Source organism: Vespula vulgaris, chromosome 8, assembly GCF_905475345.1.
Source record: "Vespula vulgaris chromosome 8, iyVesVulg1.1, whole genome shotgun sequence".
Taxonomy (NCBI): domain Eukaryota; kingdom Metazoa; phylum Arthropoda; class Insecta; order Hymenoptera; family Vespidae; genus Vespula; species Vespula vulgaris.
Window position 1 is genome coordinate 7,163,703 of NC_066593.1, and position 27,657 is coordinate 7,191,359.

A 27,657-nucleotide genomic window follows, 5' to 3' on the forward strand; every position below is an offset into this window, starting at 1 on the left:
CACGAGTAATCGATATTTCGTTTTAACGACTCCCTCATGTTCTGCATTTTTATCGGGAATAAGAGAGGAGTATTAAAATCGAAATTGTTGCGTACATTAACGCGAACGTCAGAGATACGTTTAAGTGATAGGTACAACGTAGTGGAAAAAAGAAAAAGAAAAAAGAAAAAGATGAAAGATGGAAAATAAAATAAGATAAAGTAGAATAAGATGGAAAAAGGAGAAATAAAATTTTTGGATACTTCTATAGAAAGGGATATTCATATTTAAATAAGGAAAAACGGGAGATAAAGTTAAAGCAAGAAAGTGATAAAGAAGAAAAGAAGAAAGGAGGAAAAATGAGAGAAAAAGAGAACAAAGAAAGCCTAGAGAAAAAGTATGCAAATAATGAGGAAAGGAGTATCGGCTTAGGAAAAAAGAAGGGAGATGATGAAGGTGTTCGTTGTGAAGCCTTAGCAGAAGCCGAACGTTTTAGCGGGAAAGGAGATAAGTCGAGCGCTATGAACATGTCCTGTATTTATTCTTGGAGTAGGTAAAGGATGATCATCGCGAGCAGAACATTTTCCACGTATTGTTCGATCCGTCCATTTCCGTGAAATCATTCATAAAATCGTAGGCGCTTCCATTGCTTTGAAAAGAGTCTTTCTCAACTATTTTCCAGTTCCTGGTCATGCGAATATCTCCGTATCTATTTGACAAAGATATAATCCATTCCGGATAAAATACGTGATTCTCCCCTTCATAATTGGATTCATTAAGAGGAATAAAATAACGAACGAGTAATTACAGAGACCTTTTATATTTAAAGTTATCGACGTATAGGTATTTATTTAATTCTACATTCTACTAATACGTTGTTTTACACATGTATTTTTTTTTCTTTAATTAATTCCCAGCTTTTTTTTAAAGAAAACTTTTTGTTTCCTACATATTGAATTTTTCGCTTCAAATAACTTCAAAAGTAACCTCAATTCGGTAAAAGCAAGATACTCAGTATGAAATAAAACTTCGATACGTTCATATAGATAAGCGGAACTTGCGTTTAGATTCTACATGAACACTTTATACTTACAGTATCCATGGCTGTAAGAATAATGAAATTTATCTACCGCAGAGTTTCACAATGCGTACGACCTTAAAGAATTTCGATATCGATCCGTGCATAACTCTCGAAACTTTATCGATGTGAATTTGCTAAAAATATTGGCGGTTTTCAAAAAGTTTTTATACCGTCCCTATCCGTGGGCCTTGAAAGAAACATTTCCGAGAAAACGGCCAAAGTATTTTATCTAAAATTCGAGCGAACAAACAATGATACTATAGGGCGAGCCACAAGCAGTAACATTTCGTAGAGCATATGTCTACTCTCAGGTCGATCTGCGAAAGGAGAAAGTACGGGTCGTCTAGAAAGGAAACTAAGGATATCGAGAGGGCGGGAAAACTCAGAAGAAAACGACACTGGGAGTCATTTCGGACGTCTCGTAAATAACGAGGAAATTGGAGGTAAAGAGAAGTGGATGTCTTTGAAAACGAGAGCTTTATCTTCTAGTGGTTTTAAAGGGAAAAGGGAATAGTTTTTTTTTCGATATTCTCGATCCGTTTTCAACGGCCTATATAACTCAGCGAATATATGAGATACTTGATAGCGTGTCATAGGATCATTATCGCTTTAGCAAGGTATTTTATTGCAATGTTTAATACGAAGAACTTTAATAAGAACAAATTCAATCGTTAGAATGGTTATTACAAAACTTGTCATTAACGGAATTAATGGTGTTAATTATATAACTTAGATAATTAGAAGTAGTCTCTATGATCTATTATGATTACTATTCCATTATTCATTAAACGATCCAATAGATCTACATTAATTTGTATGTTCGGTAAGGTGCCGAGTTTCAGAACTGTAATGTATTTTACATCAAATACGCGCGCGCGATTATTACGTAATAGAGGGATTACTTATCGATTATTTGCAAAGCGTTCCTAGTACGTGATGTTACTATGTGAGATATAATCATAATAACTGAGAATAGTATAATCAGGTATTAGATATCGATAGATAAGCTTGTTGAAATAAGTAGAATTCCAAAGATATTGATCGTATTTCAAAGTGCATAGATTTATTGAAGGAATTTTCTATTATCGACGATTCGTCGATAGGACACAAAAATGTAGAATATCCGTCCGCAAGAAGTTGTCTAACGACAATTCGTGGGAAAGCATCAGGGAAAGGTAGATAAAGTGGGTAATAGAAATTTCCGCGAGAGAGACTCCGTTAATATATAAAGGAAGGAAGAAACGACGAAGGGACTTTCAAGCGTTTCTTCGATTCGATTATGTTAATCGTGGACGTTCAGTCCTTTTCCCCTTAGCCAATTCTTTCTCCCGAGAAAATTTTCTTTTTTTTGCGTGAAACTTTAAAAGACTTTAGGAGACATATTCATTATCTCGTGGCTCATCGATTCCAACGATCCTTCTCTTCCCAAAGGGAATTCAAGGATGGCGATTCTGGTGGCTCTCGCTACCGATAGCACCATGACGGTGCTGGTAGTACTGGGAATGGTACTGGTCTATCCAAGTCCACGACGACCTGGAGTTAACAGAGCCAGTTTAAAAGTGATTTATCTCTGATTTATGAAGGAAAAGAATCCGGGTCCGGAAGCCGAAAGTTTCCCGACTTTTCGGCGACGAGGCGGAAAGAATTATCGGTCGGCCACAATGGACAGTCAGTGATATCGTTTACACGTCGAATCCCATCGGGGTCGTTCGTTTCGAGCAAGAAAAGATAAAGAGAAAAGAAGTGGGCATAGGATATACCTACTTACTTTCTTTCTTTTTCTTTTCTTTTTTTTCTTTTTTTTTTTATCGGAGAAAGAAATTTCCTCGTGAGTTTGAATATTTTGTGAATAGAACGAGTAGAATTGTGCACGTCTATCGAACCATCAATCGAACAAGTCTTAAGAAACGAATTTTAGGATTCTTTTCAATATTTCCGGCCACCTGTTGTCAGGGGTTACGCTTTCCCCTTTCATTTACGCGTCGATCATTTTTATTTCCAGTTTTGGTTCTTTACACTCTATATGATATCACACTCAAGAATATTGGCACAAAATCAGATTGGCATCATATCAGAATTATTTCAGTGTTTTTATCCAAATCAATACGTGTGTAATAGAAATATATAAAATGTGATCCGATATTAATAATTTATGACTGATTGACAAAATTCAGTTTAGAACGAAATTCCTAATATAATCTAATATTCATGTAATTTTCGATACTACGAATATCACTACTCATTACAAATAGTTCATTTGTCTTCTCATTTAATAATCATATCTTTTTCGTTAATTCAAATTATAAACAACACGTGTTGATAATCGTATATTTTATTAATTACAATTCACAGTGACTTAATATTTCATATTATTTTGATAAATAGATTAAATATCGTTTAATTTTCGATGAATAAATCAGATATCGTTTTATTTCCTTTGAACTTTAACGTTTTATGACATTCTATTGTGAAACATCGATGACATATGAAATTCGATCATATAGGTTTAATTCGAGCACGATCTATTTGCTCAAAGCGAAAGAACTAACTTCGTTTTTCTCGCCCGAACGGGAAACTTTTCTCTTTCATCTTTTCTAAACTTCGCTTCTTTCTTGGATCCTAATGTTGAGACACCGTTGAAAATGCATCGTAAGATTCTTCCAAAGGATGTTGGCTAAACTTTAAAACGGAAAGAAAAAACTTTTTTCGGAAAATATTTTGTAATTTAGTGAGTTCGTAAGTGGAAAGCATTGTCGATGCTGATCGATCTCAAAGTCGTATTTCTCTTAGCAATCGATTTCGATTGATCGTACGTTTTCATTTTACAATTTTTCATGGACGTCAAGTAGATCGATTTCTTGAACTTATCTCCGTTATAATCTTACTTTTTTCGTATTCTGAAAAAAGTCATATCGATTTTTTACATTTTCCTAACTTTTCTATTCGAATTATTGATAATGAATATATGTAACTTATATCTGTTAACGAACTTAATTAGTTACGCAATTATTTGATCATCGATAGAGTCACATATTAGGATTATCTAAATGGAAATCGTGAAGAAGAATATTCGCGCGTTACAAAACTTTACTTCTATCTCCTTTGAAAGTAGTGATTATCGATAAAGTTGATCGTCATTAGAAACGGTAAGAGAGATCATAAGAACTTCCGAATCTGATTCGCTTTAGATATTGTAAAGGAATTGGAGCAATTGAAAGAGAGTAAATTCGTCTCGAAGGAAAGTTAATTCTCGAATCGAGTTAAAACCTCTATCGTTGAGTCTAACATTTTCTGGAGGAACCGGAAGTAAAAGGGCATCAGCTGTCTGGGATCTTGACTTCAAAACGATTTCAGTTCTGATTGCGCGATTCATAACGGTGAGATTCTAAAATCTCCTTCTCTTTTAGTTTCTTCTTCTTCTTATTTTTCTTTTTTCTTTGATCTTTCTTCGTTTGGAAATCTATTCGACGACGTGTTCGGGAAGAAGTTCAAACTTATTCGTTAAGACTGAGAACGTGCTTCCTATGAAAAACAGCAAAGGAAAAAAATTAAAGTTATCGTATTTACGATCTATAATATATATATAATTAAACGATCACTTAAACGTCAACTTCGATATTAATAGAAATGCGTAAACAGAAAGTAAATAGGCAAGAAATATAATCAAGTAATATGAAAGAGTTCGTAAGTATTTGAATATTCGATGTACTATAAAATCGAATATTTTACATTGACGTAAAAGAAAAGAGGCGGAAAGTGTAGAATAAAAGGGAGAGTTATACGGAACGCAGGTGTGCACGATAATTGAAAAAGAGAAAAGTATTCTCAAACAAACTTTTTTTTTAGCAATGACGGCTGAAAAGAACCTCAAATTGTAGTAACCGAACGTTATTTGGATTCAAATGTATACGGTGCTACGGAACGACAGAATTCGTTTCCACAATGAAATTGTCGATTACTGTTAAAGAACGATCTCGTTTTTCTTTTCCTTTTTAAATTGTCTTGCAAAATATTGTTCACTATAATACATTCCAATTACCTGATAAGTATTTAATAATTATTCGCTATTAAAATGTAATCATTCATGTTATTTCGACTTCTTTTATTTCTTCGAAATAGGTGTATCATATTACTCAGGCTAGATCTTTTGAAATATAAAAATCAAATATAAAAGCAAATTGCCTAGAACACAAAGAAAAAAATCTATTTTTTACTTATGGAAAGATAAAATGTATAAGCGAATTTTGTGGAATACAAATAATAATGTAACTCCAAAAAGAGAAAGAGAGAGAGAAAGATAAAAAAGGAGAAAGGAGATAGATAAATGGATAGAGGGAGAGAGAGAGAGAGAGAGAACAACATATGATGGTGCTGCGAAATGGGAGAAAGCTTTGAAAAGCGTTGAAAACGGAGGGAAAAGTAACGTAACTCAGTCGACTATCTCGATAGTGCGCAAACGTTTGATCTGTTGGAATGCGTCACTTGCTCGTCTCATGAATTCAGTATTTGGACTTGAAACGAGTAGGAAAGAGAAATAAAAAGAGAAAGATAATCTCTTCCCTTTTTTCCATAAGAATTCTTGGTGTTTTGTTATCGATCCTGAAGGCAGGCCCTTTATCAATGCCGTGGAAAGATGGTCCTAACTTTCGTAATCTTGTCTATTCTATATCGCTGCTTGAAAGAGACGTTTCTATGAGTGTTGGAAATCGATTTTTCTTTTCTTCTTTCAATACTCATCGAGATACTTTTAAAGGAAGGAACTCGAAACGTTTTCACAGCATATACATTTTTAATTTCCTTCGTATTCAGGTTTAGTGAAATCAATGAAGTATTCAGTGAAAATAATCTTATTGTATTACGAGTTTCGTAATTTATCGTTTCCGATATCGAACGTACGAGTGGTTAGAAGTGAAATTGGCAAATTTATCTCGTGTTCTCGCTATAAAAGTATTTGCGATTTTGGCAAAGTAACAACAAATCCAATGTAATTCGATAAGAGGGCGTTGTGAAACTGTAGTGTACATATACGGTATAATTTAAAACGCGAGCCCGAGTTTTCAGACCACGACATTAGTTGTTTGTAAAAGGAAAGTCCATCGAATTCGGCCTGGCTGAAACTGGAAAACGGTTTTATGCAAGTTGCAAGAAAAGAGGCTTGCCAGCTCCCCTAGGAAAAGGGCTTTGGCTCAAGGAGTGTTTACTTCGTTCGACCTTTCTCTCCCACATCTTCCATTCCTCGTTCCATCCTATTCCACTATCCATGCTTCTATATTTTTCTTTCTTTTTTTCTCAGAGCTCCTTCCGACGTTTCTTCTTTTAAAGGCGGCTTGCAGGCAACCGAACTTTCCTTCTTCGTTTCTTATCGAAAGCCTTACTTTTTCGTATATGTGTACTTATATACGTACGTATGTATATACATCCTAGCTATCGCTATATCATATATTTATGTAGCAATGTTTATTCTTTTCTTCGACGTTTTCTAAGAGCAGAGTCTTTAAATGTTACGAAACTTTTTCAGAGATGCGATATGGTCCAGATATTCGAATAGAATGATAATGCTTATGGTATAGATTGTTGTATAACAATCGCTAGTATTTTGCTATTGATGATTTCTTTGAAAACATGAAGTGAATAATTCGTGATAATCATAAAGAACAAATGAGTGATAAATAGAAAATATAATATTTATATATCTTTCTTAAAACTTAAAAGAAAAATGAAATATAGTCGCATCAGATTGACGAAACACATTACTCATTAATTAAATAAGTAATTAATAAATGATTGATGTTATACATTCGTGTTTCCAAAAGTAACGTTATTATAATATTTCTTTAATAACGATCGTTCCTTTCTCGCCACATCGACAACTTGTTCTTAATATATAAATAAATCTTTGAACGTCGATAGAAAGGAAGAATATTGAGAAAAAGGGGAAATAAAACGGTAATTGTGGACAAACGGAGAAAAATCTTTTGATAGTATTGGGAATGATGGTGATGTGGTTGTCTCGTACGGCCGATTAGACATTTCATTAAAGGATATTGCCGCTCTACGGAACGAGAAACTTTCAAGAGAAAAGAGAGAGAGAGAGAGAGAGAGAAGGAGATGAAAGGGTCGAGGGTGTAGAAACTCGCGATCGGATTGGCTGTTGGCTTGAGACGTGGACTTGGACCTTCTTCCTAGGAGAAAGGAAAGGAACTTCGAACACGACGTTCTCTGGTTATTAGGTTCTCCTTCGAGAAACCAGAACCGTCCGTGCGTGCTCGAACCGCTTTGTGGATGCCGTCGATGATAGCGTGGTAACGCCGTCTATGAACGTACATTGCGAATTCTCTCCTTTACCTCCTTCCTGTAATAGTATTAGTAACAGATCGAAGGCTATCGCGAAGAGATTCCCTTCCTGTTCACCTCGGCTACAATTCGATCGGTAGACATAGTACATAATAAATATTTGCAATCACGGATAATCGATATCGTATGTCCAAATCTTCACAGTTTGTGTTCTTAACGTTAATACGAAAAATAATCTTAACGTCAAGGTTCAATATATACGTTTTATCGCGAGTCCTACGGTATTTAAAAAGGAAGAAGTGATTGAATAGAGAGTAACTATTTTTATAATTATAGGATAACATTAAATAGTTAAAGAAAATAAAATCGAACTTTGGTGAAAAGCGATTATGTACTTACTCTTAATGAAAACTTATTAAGTGTAGCCAAGTGCACGATACCGACCGCTATTGAAGAGAATTCAATTTAACACTTTGAGGTTGCGATATCGAGAAGTAAATTCGATAATTAAAGAGAATACTTTCGGTAAGAACGTTGCATGCGAGCTGTATTTAGAAATGTAAGATTTTCTTCGTTCGACTAATAGTCGTATTTTCTCTTTCGAGAATTTAAAGAAAAAGTTATCAGACTTTTATGAACTTCATCGTAATAAGTAAAGAGAAAACGAATAGCAAAAATGAGAAGCAAAAGAAACGAGAAGAGAAACAAAATACCTAGTCGTTCTTTTCGTTTCCAGCGTTTACACTCCGTTACCCTTTCCTGTTGCCAACCACCGAGACGAGTTTTAGACGAGGTTAACGACGTCGTTGTCAGGATACAGTTGGAAACGAAAGTAAATAAGAAATCAAGAATAGAAAATAGTAGCATTTTCCAAATTGTGACAGTCTTATGTGAGATTTAATGTTCTTAAATAAGCCGCCTGTAACATTAAAGATTTTTGGCAAGATACTTTATCGCCCATTTCTTGTGCTTTTCCTTTCTTATTATATATATATATATATATATATATATATATATATATATATATCTTTTTATCTCTTTTTATTCTTTTCTTTCTTCATACATTTTACCATCGGTTCTCGTGACTGTCATTACTTTCTCATAGAACGAATACAAAGAAAAGTTAACGACATCGTTTTCTAATGCTTCCTATCTAAAATGTACTATAATAAAGTCTCTTGTAATATTAGAGTTCTAAAACATTGAATTTCTTTACAAAAAAAAAAAACAATTTCGTGAGACGAATGTAAGATATTTGAATGGAATATATTTTGCCAAATTAATCGATTAATAACAAAAATCAGTTACATCATGATTTACATAATCAGATTTTTCTCTGACTATATTAATATAATTTCATTTTCTACGAATAATTCAGTTTCAGGTCTAAAGTTAGCGATATCTCAAACTAGTACTGTACTAAAATATAATGACAGTGTAATTGATATCTTATCAATGGAACTAACATTCTCTTTATATTCACTATTTTATAATTATACATGTAATGTTCTCTTATCTTTACGCAAAGGATGCGATCACGTACACTCGTTGTACATTAATTAAATCAAACGAGTCCACTGTCCCACTCTATTCGGATTACGCCTTTAAACCTTTTAAGCCCTACAACGTAAAAGAGATCTATACTGAAGACTCGCTGAAAGCATCGTGCTATCCGATATAAATTTTAATTCTTGAATATTGCTTTTATTTTCTTTGTTATCGTAACTATTTTTTTATTTTCATTCTTCCCGTTGATTTTCGTATGATTATAATCGAAATTCTTAACGTTACAGAAAGAATTTATATTTTTATAAACGAGTATTACTCGTCATCAATTTATTTTTATACGTGAAAGATAATGCAAGCCCTAGAGCTGATATATTTCATCCTCATGATCTATCCTCTATTTTATGTACTTGATCGTTATACTCTCGCTTTAATGCATACAAAAGAATGAAAAGGAAGATCTGGGAGTACCTTGCGAAACGATATACGCGTCGATCTTTTATCCGTGCGAAAGATTTCTTATCTACGATTATAAAGAAACACATAGACGAGATATATGTTCTATTTTCCAATAGTATATTGACGTATCTGTATTACGAACACAAAGGAGAAAGATAAAATTTAACAACAAACACTTTTTTCAATTTTAAACATTTTTCATTTTTAACATTATTTATATTCTGTCACCCACTGTAATTACAAGCTATTGTGTTCCGTTATTTAAAAATCTCGTTTATATTATAATATATTTGTTTGTAGATAAAGAGAAGAAAATATCTGCAAACGAAAATATATAATAATCTTGGGTATTAATCCGTGGAGGTTGATCACCATTATCGGATTTTTATAATATTAAAGAATTTTTCTCGCGACTTCTCGATGTAATCCGAAACATGTATTGCATACGTATATGATAGAGGTTCATTGATCGATGAGGGTTACCTAGGTGAATAATAGCTCTTTAATCATACGAAATGTCGTTGTCAGATATTGTTAGAGCAAAAACAGAAGAAAGAATGACAGCTCACGATGATAAGGCTTGTTCGATTTCCTATTTCGAATTTTTCCTCTCTCGTTTTGTTTCCTCCCAATAAATTTTTCATCTCTATATTCTATTTTATCAACGTGATCCCTTCTTTTTCTTTGTATTATATTTGTACAGATAAAATATATTTATTTACTCCGAGATATTACAAGAGATCTTTAACACATATTCATCCTTGAATACTTGATTCTTGATTACTTTAATACAAGAAGGAACAAGTTTATCAATGGAAAATCAGTCACCGTTGGATGCAACCCCAGTTACCGAGTAAAAATATTAGAATTAAACGTTGGAAGGCAATTAAACGGTGCACTCGCCGTAAAAAAGAGATGAAATTATACCAAAACTTTTAGGAACCATGTGCGTGTGAATACGTGAAATGTGTGTTTCCAACCGAAAAGGGCATTTTATCCACAGTAGATTTTGTATCTATATTTTTGTATATTTTTAATTGTAAATACGAATATAAAAAGGTAGCTGTATTTGACGATTACAAAATATTCAAGTAATTTTTATTTATATCAGAAAAATAGATTTTTAATGGGTGTAAATTGAAAAAGTTATTTATTTGATTCTAAAAAGGAGCAAAAAAAAAAGAAAAAGAAAGAAAGAAACGTTCGTAAAGAAAAAGTTAGTCGATTACTCTCGAGCTATTATACTTATTTAGGCTCCAAGTATCTTTTCTATACTATCGTCGTTTATTCGTAACGTAACTCGTAAATATAACTCCTCCAAGTAAAAGATACGATGGTCGGCGTAGAAAGAGAAGAAGGGAGAAGAAGTCGAGGGTAAGAAGAGATAAAATAAGAAGGGTGGATGAGCAGCCTCCAAGTAACGAGCGAACTCTAAGGGAACTACCGCTCCATATAATCAATTAGAACTCTCGAACGAGTGAGATGGTAATGGAGTTAGAGCTAAGTACAGTAACTGGAGCAAACTAGCAACGAGTTGGCCGAACGCACGCTTCTCTCGATGGTTATCCTTCCAACCTTTCTTACGAGGTAAAGAAAAGCGAGGACCTTTTATATCGACGAACATGAATCTTCGTCGGAAAACGTGATCTAGTTTCATACAATTTAGTAAAAAGTTCGGCTTGATTTATCGAGTTAATGGTATACTTCTCGGGGAATAATTTCAATATACAATTAAATATTTCAAAGAATTTTATGAAATATTCTTTCCTTTTTCAACAAATATATTTTTTCTGTTAATTTTATAGAAAGAAAAATTTAATATTTCATTTTAAAGATTCAGAAATGTATTACGTTTGGTACACTAAAATGATATTATTATATATTAGGTATTATTCCATTTTACTCTAGTTACCATCTCTTTTATCGTCGTAAATATACGTGCAATCAATATTGTAAATACGTAAAATACATAAAATGTACGATTGTAATAATAGGTAAACAATTTATATGATATTTTATAAAAAATAGATAGAGCGATTAAACTGTTGATATTTGAGACTATTCCATGCACTTTATAAACAAGTTTCGATATAAATCTTTCCCACATTACGGTCGGTTGGAATAATCTTTGATATTTTGGAAAATTGTCAGTTATCCTTCCCAATATATCTGAGGGTACATAAGAAATTTATCACAAGGTAGTAAGGATAATCTCTGTTATCTTAAGTAGGACCCTCGATCATGGCTCTTGGACCTTCGATAAAATACTCCGTGATCTGTTTTTATCCATCTTGACATTGATAAAATATTATCTTTCGTGCGTGATTTCTACCAACTTTTTATAACCCACGAGATTAGATAAATCAATTGATAATATAAATAATTTGTTTCATTTCATTGTTCATTTTATTTTGGGAAATAATTACGTGCAGAACTTTAAATGGGATATCCTGTAAATATATATGAATCGTAGATATATTAATAAGATCTAAACTTGCAAATAATAGGAACGTGAGTTATGATTCGACGTCTTAGTCTTTTCTTCGAGTGCGTAAATACATGACTCACTTTTGTCGTCACGTCGTTGTAACTCTTTGATTAATTACTTCTCGACGTGCCCCTTGCCCGATTGAAAGTGAATATTCATCACTGTCTCTCGTATCAGTAATTACAGTTTCCAATTTAACGATAATGTTAATATCTATCCGTAATGGATTATGTTTATAGATGAACTAATTATTAAAATATAAACGAATTCGTAGACGAAATTTAAAAACGATTACCTGATAATATGAAATAAAACGACATTGTATTACGTTCAAAAGTATAAATTAGTTTTCGTTTTCAAGTACATCGTGCATTTAAAGAGTTTCTTTTTCAAATGCTATTTTTCAACTAGGAAGAAGAGAAAAGAACTGTTGAAAATTTATTCGATGTATCTGTTTAGGAAGGTAATAAAGGAAAGACTATAATTTCGCACCGTGATAAGGTAGATTCAAGTAAATCCCTTGATTTCTCACCTTTTTTACACATTCCCTAATTCTTTTTTTTTTAACTCGATCCTTTCTATCTTAGTTTCTTTGACTTCGTCTTTTTCCCTCTTTTAGCTTCGTTTTCTCGCGTTATATAGGAACCAACCCGCGGAATTAATTCGTTAGGAATGGCAAGTCGGGATACTCTATCGTGATAGACGGGCTCCGTAAATTTTCGAAGTGCACCTGGTACTTCAATTGGATAGGAGTAAAAGAGGGAGTAAAAGAAAAGGAAGAACGGAAGGAAGGAAGGAAGGAAGGAAGGAAGGAAGGAAGGAAGGAAGGAAGAAAGAAAGAAAGAAAGGAAGAAAGGAAGGGAGGAAGGAAGGAAGTCCAACTTCCGGCGGTAGTTCTCCGAAATCCTTCGGAATCACGATTATTCACTGACGATGCTTTCGCTGATAAGCTTTGTACTAAGGACACTCTTTTATTTTCTTTCTCTTTCTGATTTTTCTCTTTCGTTTTTAATATCCTCCTTATTTTTCATTTCTTTTTTTTTCGGAAAACGTTGAGACTCGTTTAATTTCTGACGTGTAATGTAAATTTTCTCGTACTCGTCATAATTGATACGATGGCAAGATTAAAATTAACGTATTTAAATTTCTATGATTATAATAAATATCTAAATGTATTGCTGTTAAACATGAATTATTTAAAAATTTCGAAATAAGAAGCAATTGAAATAATATTTATGATATTAATGCCTTGTTCACAAATATTTAATATATAATCATTTATAGATTATTAAGAAAGATGTAAAAAACCTCATTGATAGTAGAAAGAAATGATGTAAGAAAAATCGATAAATCGGATGCCATTTACGATATTACGTTTCAAGATTTTTGCTTTTCTTTTTATTTTAGGTGACTGGCATCGTCGGAAGAGCGGATGTTCTCGCCTGCATCTTTTTCCTACTCTCCTTCCTGGCTTATCATGGGTGAGTCTAACTTATTTTGACATCAATTTTTTCGGGTCATCGATCTTCCATTTTATAGATAATGCGTAACATCGATGGACTTTTTGAAATATCGATGTAACAAGTGTCATCAATAAACAAATTTCGATGTAATTACATATTTAATGTCGTATATTGATAAAAAATAAGACAATTATTTATTCAAAATAAATTGTACAGAAATGAAAGAAATATTTTAAATGTATTTGTTTTCTACATTATATAAATCTATGATAAATTTTTAGTATTCTATTCAGTGTAAGAAATTATATAATAAGGATGAAAAAGATAAGTAATGCGGCTTGTAAATGTCAAGACTTCATCTGTATTTCGCCAATATTGGATACATTTGGGACGTCTTTTGAATATTGCGCGACCTGAAACAGTAAATCCATCGTATCTGAATGTTAAGAGAAACTAGGTTTTTCGTCTGAGAAATCATTATGGCAGGAAACTAAAACGAGACATCTTTTGGAATTTTACTCACATTTTGTCTGCTTCATATTGTATGCAAGACGACCCACTTTTTTCCTAAGCTTTTGCGTTAAAAAATTCTATGCATTTCTTTGTAAACGTTCGCAATATTCCCAAAGAGAGAAAGAGAAAGAGAGAGAAAGAGAGAGGGAAAAAGAAAGAAAGAAAAACGAAGGTATCAGTTTGTTCGTAAATGCTTTATAGAAAGCATCGCGTGCGCGCGCACGTTTGTCGTCGACCTTACGAATAACGAAGTGACATTGAAAAACGTTAAATGGAATAAAAAAAATTACACAAAAATAGCAGTCCGAATTTTTATTTGTTTCTTTATACTACATGAGAGATGAAAAATTAAAGCGATTGTATCGTTTCATCATCGAAGTGAATAAATAAATTTCCTTTAAACTATTTGTTTTAAACTATTGTTCTACTTTAATTCTGCTATTCTTGGCATACTTTTCTAAAAATTCAAGCAAACATCGGATACAATACTAATTTAAAATTTGCAAACGATAATAATGAATGGAGAATGGAACTATGATAGAAATTACGTAGTTTGTTCATTATTTCATGAAAGATTAATTAATTTTTAAGTGACGCTAAATACCACAACATTTTGTAGGTTCGATTTTGAGATACTATTTTGTAAAATATTTTTCGTAAATGAAGATGCAGAACAAACGAGTTAATATTTACATTTATTTCCGATCTCGTCCTATGCACGTATATCGAATTTAATTTATTGATTTCATTTAATCATTCGTTATTGTACTGAATATCGTAATGACCACTTGCAATTATTATTGATAGTTTAACTCGAAGAAATATATACATTTAGAAATTAACATGTCAAGAGGGAAATGAAATAAAGTATGATCGAATAGAAAATAAAAAAAAGAATGATGAAGGAATCAAAGAGTGCGACAAAAACAAAAAAAGAAGAAGGTTAATAGGTCAACCGTCATCATTTTAAGTAATGAATCACGGGTATATATATGAAAGAGCAAACGAGGAACACGACTACGTGCAGTGTTCTACTTTTTTCATTGTTCCTGTTTATTCTTGTATTCAACGATGGAATGTATGTATAGTTTCTATCTGTCTACGTTATTAAACCTATGTTTTCATAGTGTCATATATTTTCACCTTATTCCATTTCCTCCTTTTTTTCCATTTCTTTCTTTTTTTTTTCTTGCCACAACAAATAACCCTCATATTGTTCCTTTTCATTTTCTTTTTTTTTCTATCTGATAAGTGCCACAATTTTATATGAATTAATTGTAAGACATATAATTATATTTTTTGTCTAGTGAAAGAAATATAAGTATGGATTTAATTAAAAAATATAAAACGGACATAGATCGAAAAAGTTTTTATTGTAAAATTAAACATCTACATCTTTTAAATTTCTTATAAAGATTTCTACTTTCGTTCAATTAATATTAAAAAGTTCATTATACAACGAATAAAAGTCTGACAGTGAACGTGAGAATCAACGTTTTGAAGCAAGCTCTCGATGTCGTTACTTCTTAATAATTGTATTGAAAGTTGGTTCGATCTCATTACAAGTCCGAAAAAGGAACTCCTTCGAACGCGTTAAAGGGGCATTGTTAAGTAAATTGCAAGTGCATCATTAATTTGTAGCTTCATTGAATCTATCAACTAAACGAAGTTTATGCGAAGGTAGCAACGTTCACAGCGAAGGGTTTATTACGATTAAATTTCTGTTATTAAAAGACAACTCTCTTGTTCTATAAGTAGTCCATGAATGTCTTTGAGAAACGATATTCCTAAATAAATGATAGTGTGATTTAATATTTTTTAATCAAAATGAAGATTAATTCTTGTGAAAATTTTAAATGAAATTTTCATGAAAGTTTTTTGATAATTAAAAAAATTTATTTTTATATTGTTATATTACAAAAATTTGTACTTTTTTTTTAACAGAAAAGAACAAAAACGAGTTATTTGAAATCGAAACTTTGTTGAGATTAATTTTACGGTTCATATCGAAGAAGCATCTTATTATAAAGCTTAATAAGTATAATATGCTCTTTTCGTCCTGAAATGGTATATATATTCAAGTCTATTCGGTCAAGTACTCTTGTTTCACGTCATTCCACTCTTCAACCTTTTACCCATGCCTCCTGAACCCTCTATCTCTCACCACCGAAATCCCGAATGACATCTTGTAACGGATCTACCTCTCGGCGTTGATTTATGTACGTAGAGTACTCGAGGAGCATGTATACCAACACATCTATCGAATTCTGAGAAAAGAAGATCGGTGAAGATTATTTATCAACATCGGTATTTTTATTTTCTCGTAAGCGGTCTTATCTTAAAGAAATTTAAGGAGAAACAAAAAAAAGAGAAAATAATCATTAGCGCATTTTTCACTTGAGGAAAAGTTTCAATGGAAACATATGTACGGCTTAATACTGAAATAAAAATATTTTAACGGTACTTGAAATAAATTGAAGCGTAAGTTTCGTAGTAGGTCATTCACTCCTCGACAACTTCTGAAGACTGGCATTTCTCTTCCTCCAGTTTCTTTCTTCGACTTTCTCGCTCTCTTTCTCTTTTTTGAACAGGAAAAAATCGTTCGAAACTATTTTAACGGAATGTCAAGTTTCTACCAACTTCTTTAATAATAATTCATTCGTTGTGGAAACTTGTTCGAAGTAAGGATGAAGCATACAAAAGATATTAACGAGCATCTAAATATAGATCTATAGAGCTCAGCATTTAATTGGACTATTCGAAATATTTAATTATAAGTTCTTGTGAGAAAATGTATGATTGTTCTTTATCTTACTTTTCGAAGCTATTCGAAACGAAGCGGTAGTCTACTCGAATGCAAAATGTTCAAAAAAAGAAAATAGGAGAATATAAAAAGAGAATTCATAATTGAATAGTTTTGTAGATGCTTCTGTTCGTTGAAATATTTATTCACATGAAATAAGTGCCATCTCTTGTTCTATTAGAAAATACCATACCATATTACACTTTAGGAAAGCAATGTAATCTTGTTCTCAATCGAGAATACAATCGTTTTAAAGGAAATCATAAATATAACGTGTTTGACATTTTACGACAAAATTGTTGACATTTCTTCTTTAGCAGTGATTCGGCTCATAAAATGTACCTATTTAATTAAACCTCAGGGAATTGCTTTTGTTATAGTCAGCAAACAGCCTACGTGTGGAGCAGTGTGTGTCTCGGTACCCTGTCAATGTTGGCTAAGGAAACCGGTGTTACGGTTCTACTCCTAAACCTTCTTTACGACCTTTGTCGTTCCTGGCACTCAATCAGGAGGTGAGTTTAACTGCGGAAGCACATTCATAGTCATACAAAATTAACGATAACGATAGTGGTTCTTCATTTTTAGAAATAGAATTTATGCTTCGTTAATAAGAACTTAACTTCTTATAAACAACGCTATACACAAACGGTTATTTAAATCCATAAGAAAATGTGCATATACTTTTAAAAATTATTAAACAATAAGAATTACATTTTTTGCGAATAATATTTTTGTAATCAATTTTTTGAAAGAAAAAATCTTGTTTGAGCGATATTACACCAAGTATTTTAATTAATAATAATAATAAAATAAAAATAAATTAAGCGTTCTACAAATGCATTTGAATTATCAAAGGGTACAAACGATAGTAGTTCTGCTTAAACGTACAGATGATAAATTTTAATTAACGCTTAATTTGTAGTCTAGTTAAATAACGAACTTAATGTTTGCGTATAATCTCGTGAAATTTTCATACAAAAACGCTTGCGTTTTTACATAATTGTCATATAGAGTTTAAAAGTACTGGTTTGCATAATGAATTTCTAAAAAGTTTCTATTCATACGTATTTTTGTAATTTATTCAAAAAAAAAACTATTCTTCTGAATAAATTATTAAGATCCATGTAAATTTTCGTATTTGATATGAGTGATAAAAAGTAACAGATTGAAGAGCGATATTAAAGATTCAGCATTAAATTAAATCAAATATTTAAGTTAACAAGATCAAACTAGTTAATAAGCGCATGCGATGACTAGGACTAATTAAAATTTTATCTTTTAAATAAAATTAGTACTGCACTGAGTATTAAAATATTTTTCAGACAATTTCTACATTTTTTATTTCAGATCTATTTCCGAAGCTCGATGGAATGAAGATTCACGACACTTTTCCAGACGTGCGGCTGCTTTACTAGTTTCCGTAAGTTATTTCCTCCTTTTCGATATATTTATGCATATCTCTATCGATAACTACTATAAATCAGATATTAACAAATTCAATATACTATCCGGAATTCGATTTACATATATACTCATAATCGTCTCGTGTCACTTTAATATTGAACTATCAAATATCAATCTTTCCAAAATAATCAAAAAGGACGTAGTAAGATAAGATACTCGTACGATTCAATTTCGGTTCTTTTAATATTCTGACCCAAGTTATTAGTCCATTAATTATCAATGAACGTGGAAGAAGATCGGATGGAGTTGTTCATTAAATCGAACATCGCTTTCGCAAACCCATCGAACCAATCGTATTATCAAAGGACAACGGGAAAGGAATCGTTGTGTTTCCGAGAGAAATAGATACAGAAATAGATGTGGAAAAAAGGTACAGTGTATGTATACGTGTATGAGAAACGAACGTGTATGAGAAAGTGAAAAAGAAAGAGAGAAAGAGAAAGAAACTGAGTGATACCTATATAGCAATGGATAAAAGAAGAAAGAGAGAAAGAGGGTGGTTTGACTGTTGTGGTTGAATAGGGGTGAGTCAAAAATCCTCTTAGCCGACCACGCAGAATCAGTCGTGCGTAGAAGCCCTACAGGACTTTCAGACGTCCAGCTATCGCCCACTCACACTCATGGCACCCTTACATAACATTCTCGTATCTATATATATATATGTACATATATAAATGGTATTGTTACTATTGTATTACCGACAATGTCTACATCGACAGTAGGTACGATGAATAGAATAGTAGAAAAAAAGTCGTCAGATCCGTTTACCCCTAATGTATACTGTAGACCCTTTCTACTACCATGTGCTTATGTATTCCATGTGTGAGACTTTTCTTTCTATTTCTTTTTTTCTTTCATAATCCAACTACAAAAGGCACATGTACAAGATTGACAGTCTGAATTATAACAACGAATTGAAAAAATGTTTGGCTTGCGATTTAATTTTCATTTGCAATAACGGCCAATGAAATTCACGTAGATGATTTTCAACGCGAAGAGGTATAAATAATGTGCTTAATCTCGTGCATTTAATTCATTTTCCAGTGATACAAATTACGATAGTAGGTAAGCGTCACGATAAAGGAAGGTATCGGTAATCAAATATAAAAACGAGAGAGAGAGAGAGAGAAAGAGAGAAAGGGGGAGAGAGGGAAAGAGAAAGAGAAGTGAACGAAAGAGAATGAAAATCGATAAACGATTCGATGAGTTGCGAGCACCCTATCGAGTTTGTGAAAAATACGTGTCATCGACAGCCTCGGTGGTCTCAAAATTACGATGGTTGGCCGCGATAAAAATATAATTCCGCCGATAAGCACTACGTTCACCGCTGATAAATAAGTACCATTATATTCGGCTTTGCGCAACTTGTTAATGACGATTGCTTTTGGAAATACAGTATTGCATACGGAAAATCAACGTGAAATTTTAATCGAGCAACCACTTTGACGATAACCACCGACGTTCAATTTTCATTGAGTTCACTTTGAAACCTAGACTATCGAGATAGATGGATATACAATGTATATAGTTATTTTGTTCGCGATCGTTTCGTTATCAAGAAGAATTGTTTATATTGTTCGAAAAAAAAATGGGAGCACATTTACAAGAAAGCAACGAGGATATCTCGATAACGTGCTAATTCAGTTAACGATACGATAATGTTACTTTTCTATCTATCTTGTACATCCCGTAGTTGAAATTAAAATTTAGCACGGGCAAAAACGTAAAAGGCACTTTAAAATTTTTACAATGCGAAGCTTTTACAATTTTTACGATTTATTTCCGAGCGACGTTATTACATGAAATAACTCGGTGGTTTCGATATCTACATATAAAGATAATGGAACGTTAATTGAAAATGGTAAATCGAATGGCATGTCATTGTTCAGTAACTCAATTGATATGTTAAAGATTAATATTTCTTTTTTTTATAAAATTTATCAGAGTATAAAAGAAAATTATGATCAATTATCAAAAACTAAAGTTTTCACCGATCTTTTAATTATTAATTCTCGGTCTGTATTTTGGGGATTTAAACTGAAAGTATTAAAATATTTTAAAGCTCTAGAAAAAGTATTTAATTAAAGCTGCAATTCGAGAGGTACGAAATGTTTGGCTTGTAAAACTAAATGATCAAATATAATGATTAGAGGAACTTTAAAAATCTATTAAATATTTAGTCAGGATACTATATAGGGTGATTGCTTAATTTATTTATTTTTAATAAATTACGATGAGAAGAAGTGGGAACTTGCCCATATGATGTAAGTATTGTAATTCAAAAGAACTTTTCTTCTCTTAGGTTTTACAAATTCTTACGTGATGAATTAGATCGGACGGTGTATTCAAAATTTTTGTTTACATAAAATCATTTCTTACATAAAATCAATTTTTTAAACATAAAAGTTTAATGTTTACATAACTAAGATATAGAACAGATCAGAATATTTTTTATATCTGTGCTATAACAATGAGTTTCGAGCATTGTATATCCATTAATACTTTGTCATACCAATTAAACGAGCGACACATTTGATTTCTCTTTTTCTCCGAGAAAACAGCAGATCTTTCTTAGTTAATCCTACGCATTAGCGGACGATCTCAGTGTTCGCATCGTTAATTCTTAACGACCGATATCTTTCGTTTTTATCGTTTAACCCACCAGTCGACCGCCGATGTTTACAGCCTCTCGTGCTTCGAGTAAGTTTAACGATCGTTAACACAGATACAACTGGTCCAGAGAATTTCCCTTTACGATCACGGGAAATAAACGGCATGGCCCGAATTACGAAGCGGCTAAGATAAATTGGTATAGGTCAGGGTGACCAAAGAAGGAGGTAAACCTAATTAAGAGTGGTCAACGGAAGATGTATCGTTAGATAGAAAAAATAACGAACCTTGAGTATAATTAGGAAAAAACAGAAAGGACTTTCTAAACCCACGTATCTAATTCCTTCTTAAATATATCAATTGAAAAATAGTTTACCTGCACAAAATGTTTTAAAAAGAAAGAAAAAAAGGAAAGAGAACAAGTAAATACATTCTGTTATTTATATATTCTATTTCACTGAAAAATAACTGAAAATACGTCAGTCGAAGGGAACTCGTTCTCTATGTAGGTGGATTTTCATAGACGACCGTTTGGCGAATATTTAAGAATTTTTAAACGAGTGCATTTCGAGATTCGAACTTCTATCGATAACTGGATCTATCCGATGGAGCGAATTCCGTCGGTTTTGCGAGGGGTTCTCGAGTGGTGTTGAAAATTCCGTTTGATGAAGCGAGAAGAGGGAAAGGAAAGGGAGAAAGAGAAAGAGAGAGAGAGAGAGAGAGAGAGAGAGAGAGAGAGAGAGAGAGAGAGCAAAAGGAGAAGGGACGAGGAAAATCGTAATACTAGTGGTGGTAGTTAGGTAAAAGGGGCGACTTTGAATGTGTAGTTCGGAAGGTAGGAAAGTGCCGAGGTCACGAGGACCAATCACGCGTTACATCGCCGCGGCGTAATCCCTCGGGGAAGTTTACGAGGTGCTATTAAATCCTCGTGCTTTACGTATACTCGATGTTCATAGTTAAGAAACGGGCGGACTTGCGGCGTAAACCCTCATCGTAGCTCCATTGTGAATTAATTTAAACGGCTTTGTCATGCTGTATCTATGGAATAATGGATCTTTGCCAATATAAACGTTTGTTACGATGCAACATCTTCTGTTTCGCCTTTGGTTAATGCGGATTTAACTAGTGGATAATAGTATCAAGATTTGAAGTGAACGTCGTTATAAATTGTCCAAGATACTAATCTGCCTGTTTATTTTATAATAATTTAATTTTGTTCCATACCAGACGTATAATACATGAGTTATATCTATCTATATCGTATATTTAATATGAACGCGTGTAAATTATATTATCATCGCTTTGTAGTCAACTATAAATCATTTTATCGCTTGAAGGAAGTGAACGTTAATGAAGTAAAACTAAACGAAGTCGTGTCATGGCGACGTAGTAGTAGTTGAAATCCGTCGTAAGTCGATACAAAGTCCTTTCGTCGTTCAAGCCGTTTCTCGTAGTACCTACTTAGGAAAGTTCCTTTCGCGTTTAACACGGACAGGACTAGAGACATGGACGTCGTGTTGTATCGAAGAAAATCATGGAAGCGTGCAAGCCAGCGTTTACTAATACACCAGACCACCGATGTAAGGGATTCGTGCGCATACACATCGTCCCTTGGTCGAACGCGATACTGAATTATGCTAATTTATGCTAGAAACGAAGAAGGTGTGCAAGCACAGACTACCCTTCATGTAGCTATCTACTACTTTATAATCTCCCTTTCTCGGTATACTCCTCTACTTTTCCCATATTTCCGTCTTTCATTTCTTAGAGTTAGATCCCATAGAAAGAACTTCTTTCTTCTTTACTTTCCTTGTAAAAATCCTTTTCCTTTCTACTTACCTTGTAATAATGGTAATGATGGAATTTCAAAAAATCTTTCATTCCTTTGATTTTTCTTATTTTTTCAGTAAGTTCTTAGTTTCTTCAGTAAGTCGTAATAAAATGGGAATTTCATTAACTGTTATTTTACGATTATTTTACTTTCATTTAACTACATCGAAGCTACGTTAAAGTTCGATAATAGTCTCCTTATTTCGTCAAAAAATAATTTATATCAATCTATAGTTAATTAAATCGGAATCTTTTGTCGTCTTATGCACTTGTTTTTTATTAGTTTTATTAACGTTAGTAACTTTGTTAACATAGATTTTATCCAATTAGTGAACGTAATCAATTGACAAATCCATTAGAGTAACACATTGTTCATCGATTGTTTGGTATGTTTATTGTTTCTCGATTGACTTACCTCTTAGCTGTTATGTGTTTACCTAGCATTACCATAAGGTACTTCAATTTACCCTTGCAGATTGTTCAACATTCTCGTGTGCGCTAATATTAGTATTACGTAGGATTTGTAGCATATTTGTTTTAATCGATTATACTCGAAAAGATTAGAAGTAGCTTCATAACTATTAATTATGAATCTATATAATAGGGTCTCAAATATCATGATATCGACAAATAAAATTTTTATATCTTTCAAATATCAATAAATAAATCTATATTATCGTTCATCGATTTTTATTAAATGTCTTATATTTTTTATTTTATGATATATTTTATTTCGATAAAGGATAATCTTAAAAAGAAATTTTTCCGTACCGTGCTATGCAGATTTTCGCTTAAATTCCATTCGTTCCTTCTTATTTGCAAAGCGCATTCTAAGAAACTGGAGCAGAAAGCGTAAAAGAAATTCATGTCGCAGGCATAGAAAGAAATATACTCGGTCGATAAGCCTGAAAAAAAAAGAAGTAACTCAGTACGGATTGGCTTCAAGGAAGCCGTATGTGTCTTTTCGGAAAGGAGTGAAAAAGAGAAAGAGAAAAGCAGAAAGGTGTACGTTTCTCACTTCTACGAACATGTATATAGTGCCAGGAAACATTTTACCTCTCCAACGAATCGAAGCCGTACAACGAGAAAAGAGAAGAGAGGGTAGAAAAGGGAGAAATAGTTCCGGAATGCACCGCAAACGGCACAAAATCACCCTTCTGATATATCCAGTGCATGCACGAGAAAATAAGAACGCGAGTGTGTAATCACCGAATGATTTTCTGTCGCTTTTTAACGTTTTTGCGAGCAAAAAACGAAGAAAAGAAAGAATAGAAGAAATTGAAGAACGAAGATGCGTTCTAAGAAAAAGAAAAAAAGATGTCAAAGAAAAGGGAAATTAAATGAAGTTCAAAATTTCGTTTCAAAAAAATAAAATTTGAACTAGATGAATATAATATCTTGATATAATCTAATCTTGACACAATTCGATCGTGAAATTACTAGACAATCCTCGAAACCCTAAAATTTGTTGTGAAAAAGACGTAACGTCGTTTAGTGTGTCATTGAACGTTCCTCGAAATTGAATTTTTATTCGATTCGATGCATTTTGCAGGGTCAGTCGACGTCTTGCGGCAATGTAATATGATATTCTATAAGAGTCTGTCGATAGACCAAGAAGACAACCGTGTTATAGGAAGTGTCTCACGTTCTCTCGTGTAAATGGTATAACGTGTTTTGTAAGTGTAAATGTTTAAATATGATTTTAAAATTACGTTATTAAAAGGATTATAAAAATATAAAATTCACATAAAAGATAAAACGGTTTTTCCAATATCTGTTTTATCTTTTTATTTTACTATTTATGAATCATTATTATGTTTATTTATTCAACGATTGTCAATGTTTATTTTGGAATAATCTGAATACTTTGTACATGCATACTCATACACCTACATATTTAGATGTACATAGATAGATAAAATGGCAAGTATATAAAAATACACACACGTCTCTTAGAAACAAATGGCTAGCAATGTCGGATAACTAAAAGGAACGAGATGTTTCACGATATATCAATATCGGTGTATATTGAAGACGATATGAATACGATTCAAGAAAACGTCGACTTTCTCCCACTTCTACGTTAGTTTTTTTTTATCATTTCATTCTTCCTTGTCTTTTATTAGAATTCTCTCAAGCAATATATTTTCTCGTTATATCATTTCTTTCTTTTTCTCCAACGCTATCTCTTTATTCTTCTTTGAGATTCTCTCTTTCTTTTTATCTTTTCCTTCTTCTTTTTTCATGTTATTTTCCTCTTAGATTCTTCTCCTTCTTTCTTTTCTTTATTTTCTTTCTTTGTCCTTTACCAGTGTGTTTTCGACAGTACGTGAAAAGAGAGAGAAAGGGGGGGAGTTAGAAAAAGGGGAGATAGTGGACAGAAAGCGAAGAAGACGAAAGAGCTGCTAACATTCGTTCCGAATTCTCAGAGTTGAAAACGGAGAGTGGTTTGCTCGAGGACGAGTCAGCCGGCTATTGGGTTAGCGAGCTACCGTGGGACGTGACGGAAATGTGACGACGAATTCTGCTGTGCCTTTGCGAGAACGTGACGACGTTTCAACGTTAGCAACGAGTCCTACGGACGAAGAAACTGGCTTGTGTTCTTTGACGTTCTCATGAAAAAATTCAGTACAGATCTTTTTTTTAAAATGTATTTCGAGCGGCACTTTAGTATCATATATTGATATATCGATGAAGTTTAAGAAACGGAATGATACTATCGTTCGCATTTCTTTTTTAAACATGTGAAATTTTACAATTGAAAGGATTTTGATATAAATATTAGAATTCGTTTTATAAAATATGAAAATAATGTAGAACAAAAGAAATCGTGGTTTAATTATTTACATTAGGTATTCAATTATTTTCCTATTTAGAATATGATTGTTTTCTACTTTTATTTCAAAACAAATAGAAATCGTTCTGAGAGATATCTTGTCACTGATATTCGATATACAAGTCAACGTATGTACTTTTGCAATTCGAGCATTCGTTCAGGGATTTACAGAAAAGAGAATATCGCGATCGTGAAATACGACACTCGATTTAGATTCGTTCGATATCGCATGAATATATGTTTAGAGAGATATTATTTTTTCCCAGTTTACTGATTCACAGATTTTAAATATTTTAAATATACACTAATAATTGCTTAACTTACGTATTTCCATATGATTTTTTTTTAGAATGTTAAAAATTTCAAAAGTGGTATAAAGATAATCAATCAAAATCCGTGTATGTTATAAAAATATTTATTATACGTATTCATACGAAAACAATAAAAATAAAAGTAGAGAAACAGCAATTAAAAAATCCATTGCTATTGTCCGTGTGCAATATTTCTCTTGTTTCTTCCCATTTGATTTTGGTTTTTTTTTATTTTTGATATTTTTGTTATCATAATATCAGTTTTAATTTCTAGCACCTTTATTAACTTATTGTTAGTATAACTAAAAATGAAGATAAAAACAAAAACCATTTCAAAAAGCAAATTTTTCTCTACATTTTCATTTATAATTTTCGTTTTATAATTTTATATTTCAAATAAATATATATAAACACATAAAACCTTTATAAAATTCATCCGTATTAATAAAAAATAATCTTTATTATTACTATTATTGCTATCGAACAAAATTGAAGGCATATAATTTATGATATAGTTAAAGGATCATTTTGAAGATATACGATTCGAAAAAATATTAATTCGTGATTATGGTCTATTAAACTCTTTATTTTTTTCTTCGTCCTTATAGTATTATACCGTTACATTATTCATGGAACAGATATTTTTGTTCGACTGTAACGATCGAAATTCTCTTGTATTAATTACCAGCAGGCAACGTGCGAGCTTGTTCACAGGCGAGACACACATTACGTTAAACGAATTTAAGTCACGCGAAAAGAGTTACGTGAATTGCCGTTATTTGTGAAAATATTTAGGGGTAGCCGTTAAATTGCAACGCATAAATATTACCGTTATACTGTAGTAACGTTTCACATTCGCAATTCACATTTAACGTTAAACGAAGTAGTCTCGTTTCGAGTAGTTGTTTACGATTGGACAGACATGTACAGCGACGATACAAAAAGATAGAAAATATGCATACTCACGTGAAAACTTTGTAATCCGAATAGAATAAAAATATAATAATTCAAAGCATTTTATACGCAACATCTACGATGACGATATCTAAATACGATATGTTCTGATCAGTTTAATCAAATTCGGAAACTGTCAAATATTTTACAGACAAATTCAACATTTATTGTACTAACCTGACTGAGATTATTTGTCCTAAAATGTAATTATATTATTATTAATATTTATATAGTATTTATTCAATATACTTAGTTATCGAATTTTCACTTGTATAAATTATATCAAAATTAGAAAATAATATCATTTATTTTGTTTATCAAATCTAATCATATTTTTCAGCGAAAGGCAACACATTTTTTTTCTTTTTTTTATAATAGAATGAATAAAAGGACGAAATTGAAACTGATCAACTTTTCTTTTTCTTTGCAGCTCGGGATACTTTTGGTAGTAAGGCTCGCCCTTCTTCACGGTGCTTTGCCGAAATTTTCACCACAGGATAATCCTGCAGCTTTTCATCCCTGTTTCCACGTTAGGTGAGTTATATAACGACATATTTATATGATAATCATCAGAGATCAAAAGTTTAACGGCGGTTTTCTTCAATCTTCTCAAGCATCAAGATGTAAAATGAAAATGAAATTTCTATTTCGGGATCACAAATATTTTAAGAGGATAAAAAATATGTAGAAAATAATTTTATCTCACTGTATCATCAAATTGATGAAAATCTATGGTTGGATAGTGCATGAAGTTAAATATTCGTTGCTATGCGTGTTAAAAAGCATGGACTGTAAAACGAACGATATTTGAAAGTTTTACTAGATTCTTTTTTTTCTCTTTGATTGCTCGCTCAAAAAGCCCTTTTGGATCAGTACTACTTCGTGAGGTTTAAACCGAAAAAGCGTTCTTTGCCAACTTCTCCACTTCTGATGCCCGTTTCTGACCGACTTAGAAGAGGAAGAATCAAACTCTTTTCCACTCGAGGCGTCGCCTTCACTTCTCAAAGAGAGCCTAGAATTTCTTCTACAACTTTTACGAAAATATCTTAGTAAACCACTCGAAACG

At 32.4% G+C, this 27,657-nt stretch overlaps 1 protein-coding gene across 2 annotated transcripts in view; it reads left to right on the forward strand.

Annotated features, from left to right (window-relative positions):
• The window catches only part of LOC127065688 (protein O-mannosyl-transferase TMTC1-like), a 151,592-nt gene that overhangs the window by 63,925 nt on the left and 60,010 nt on the right, over positions 1–27,657 (forward strand). For both annotated transcript variants that reach the window (XM_050998418.1, XM_050998419.1), the window contains exons 3-6: positions 13,215–13,288; positions 16,967–17,098; positions 17,934–18,006; positions 27,022–27,125. In XM_050998418.1, the coding sequence (XP_050854375.1) occupies positions 13,215–13,288; positions 16,967–17,098; positions 17,934–18,006; positions 27,022–27,125 (383 nt within the window). The remainder of the gene's footprint in view (positions 1–13,214; positions 13,289–16,966; positions 17,099–17,933; positions 18,007–27,021; positions 27,126–27,657) is intronic.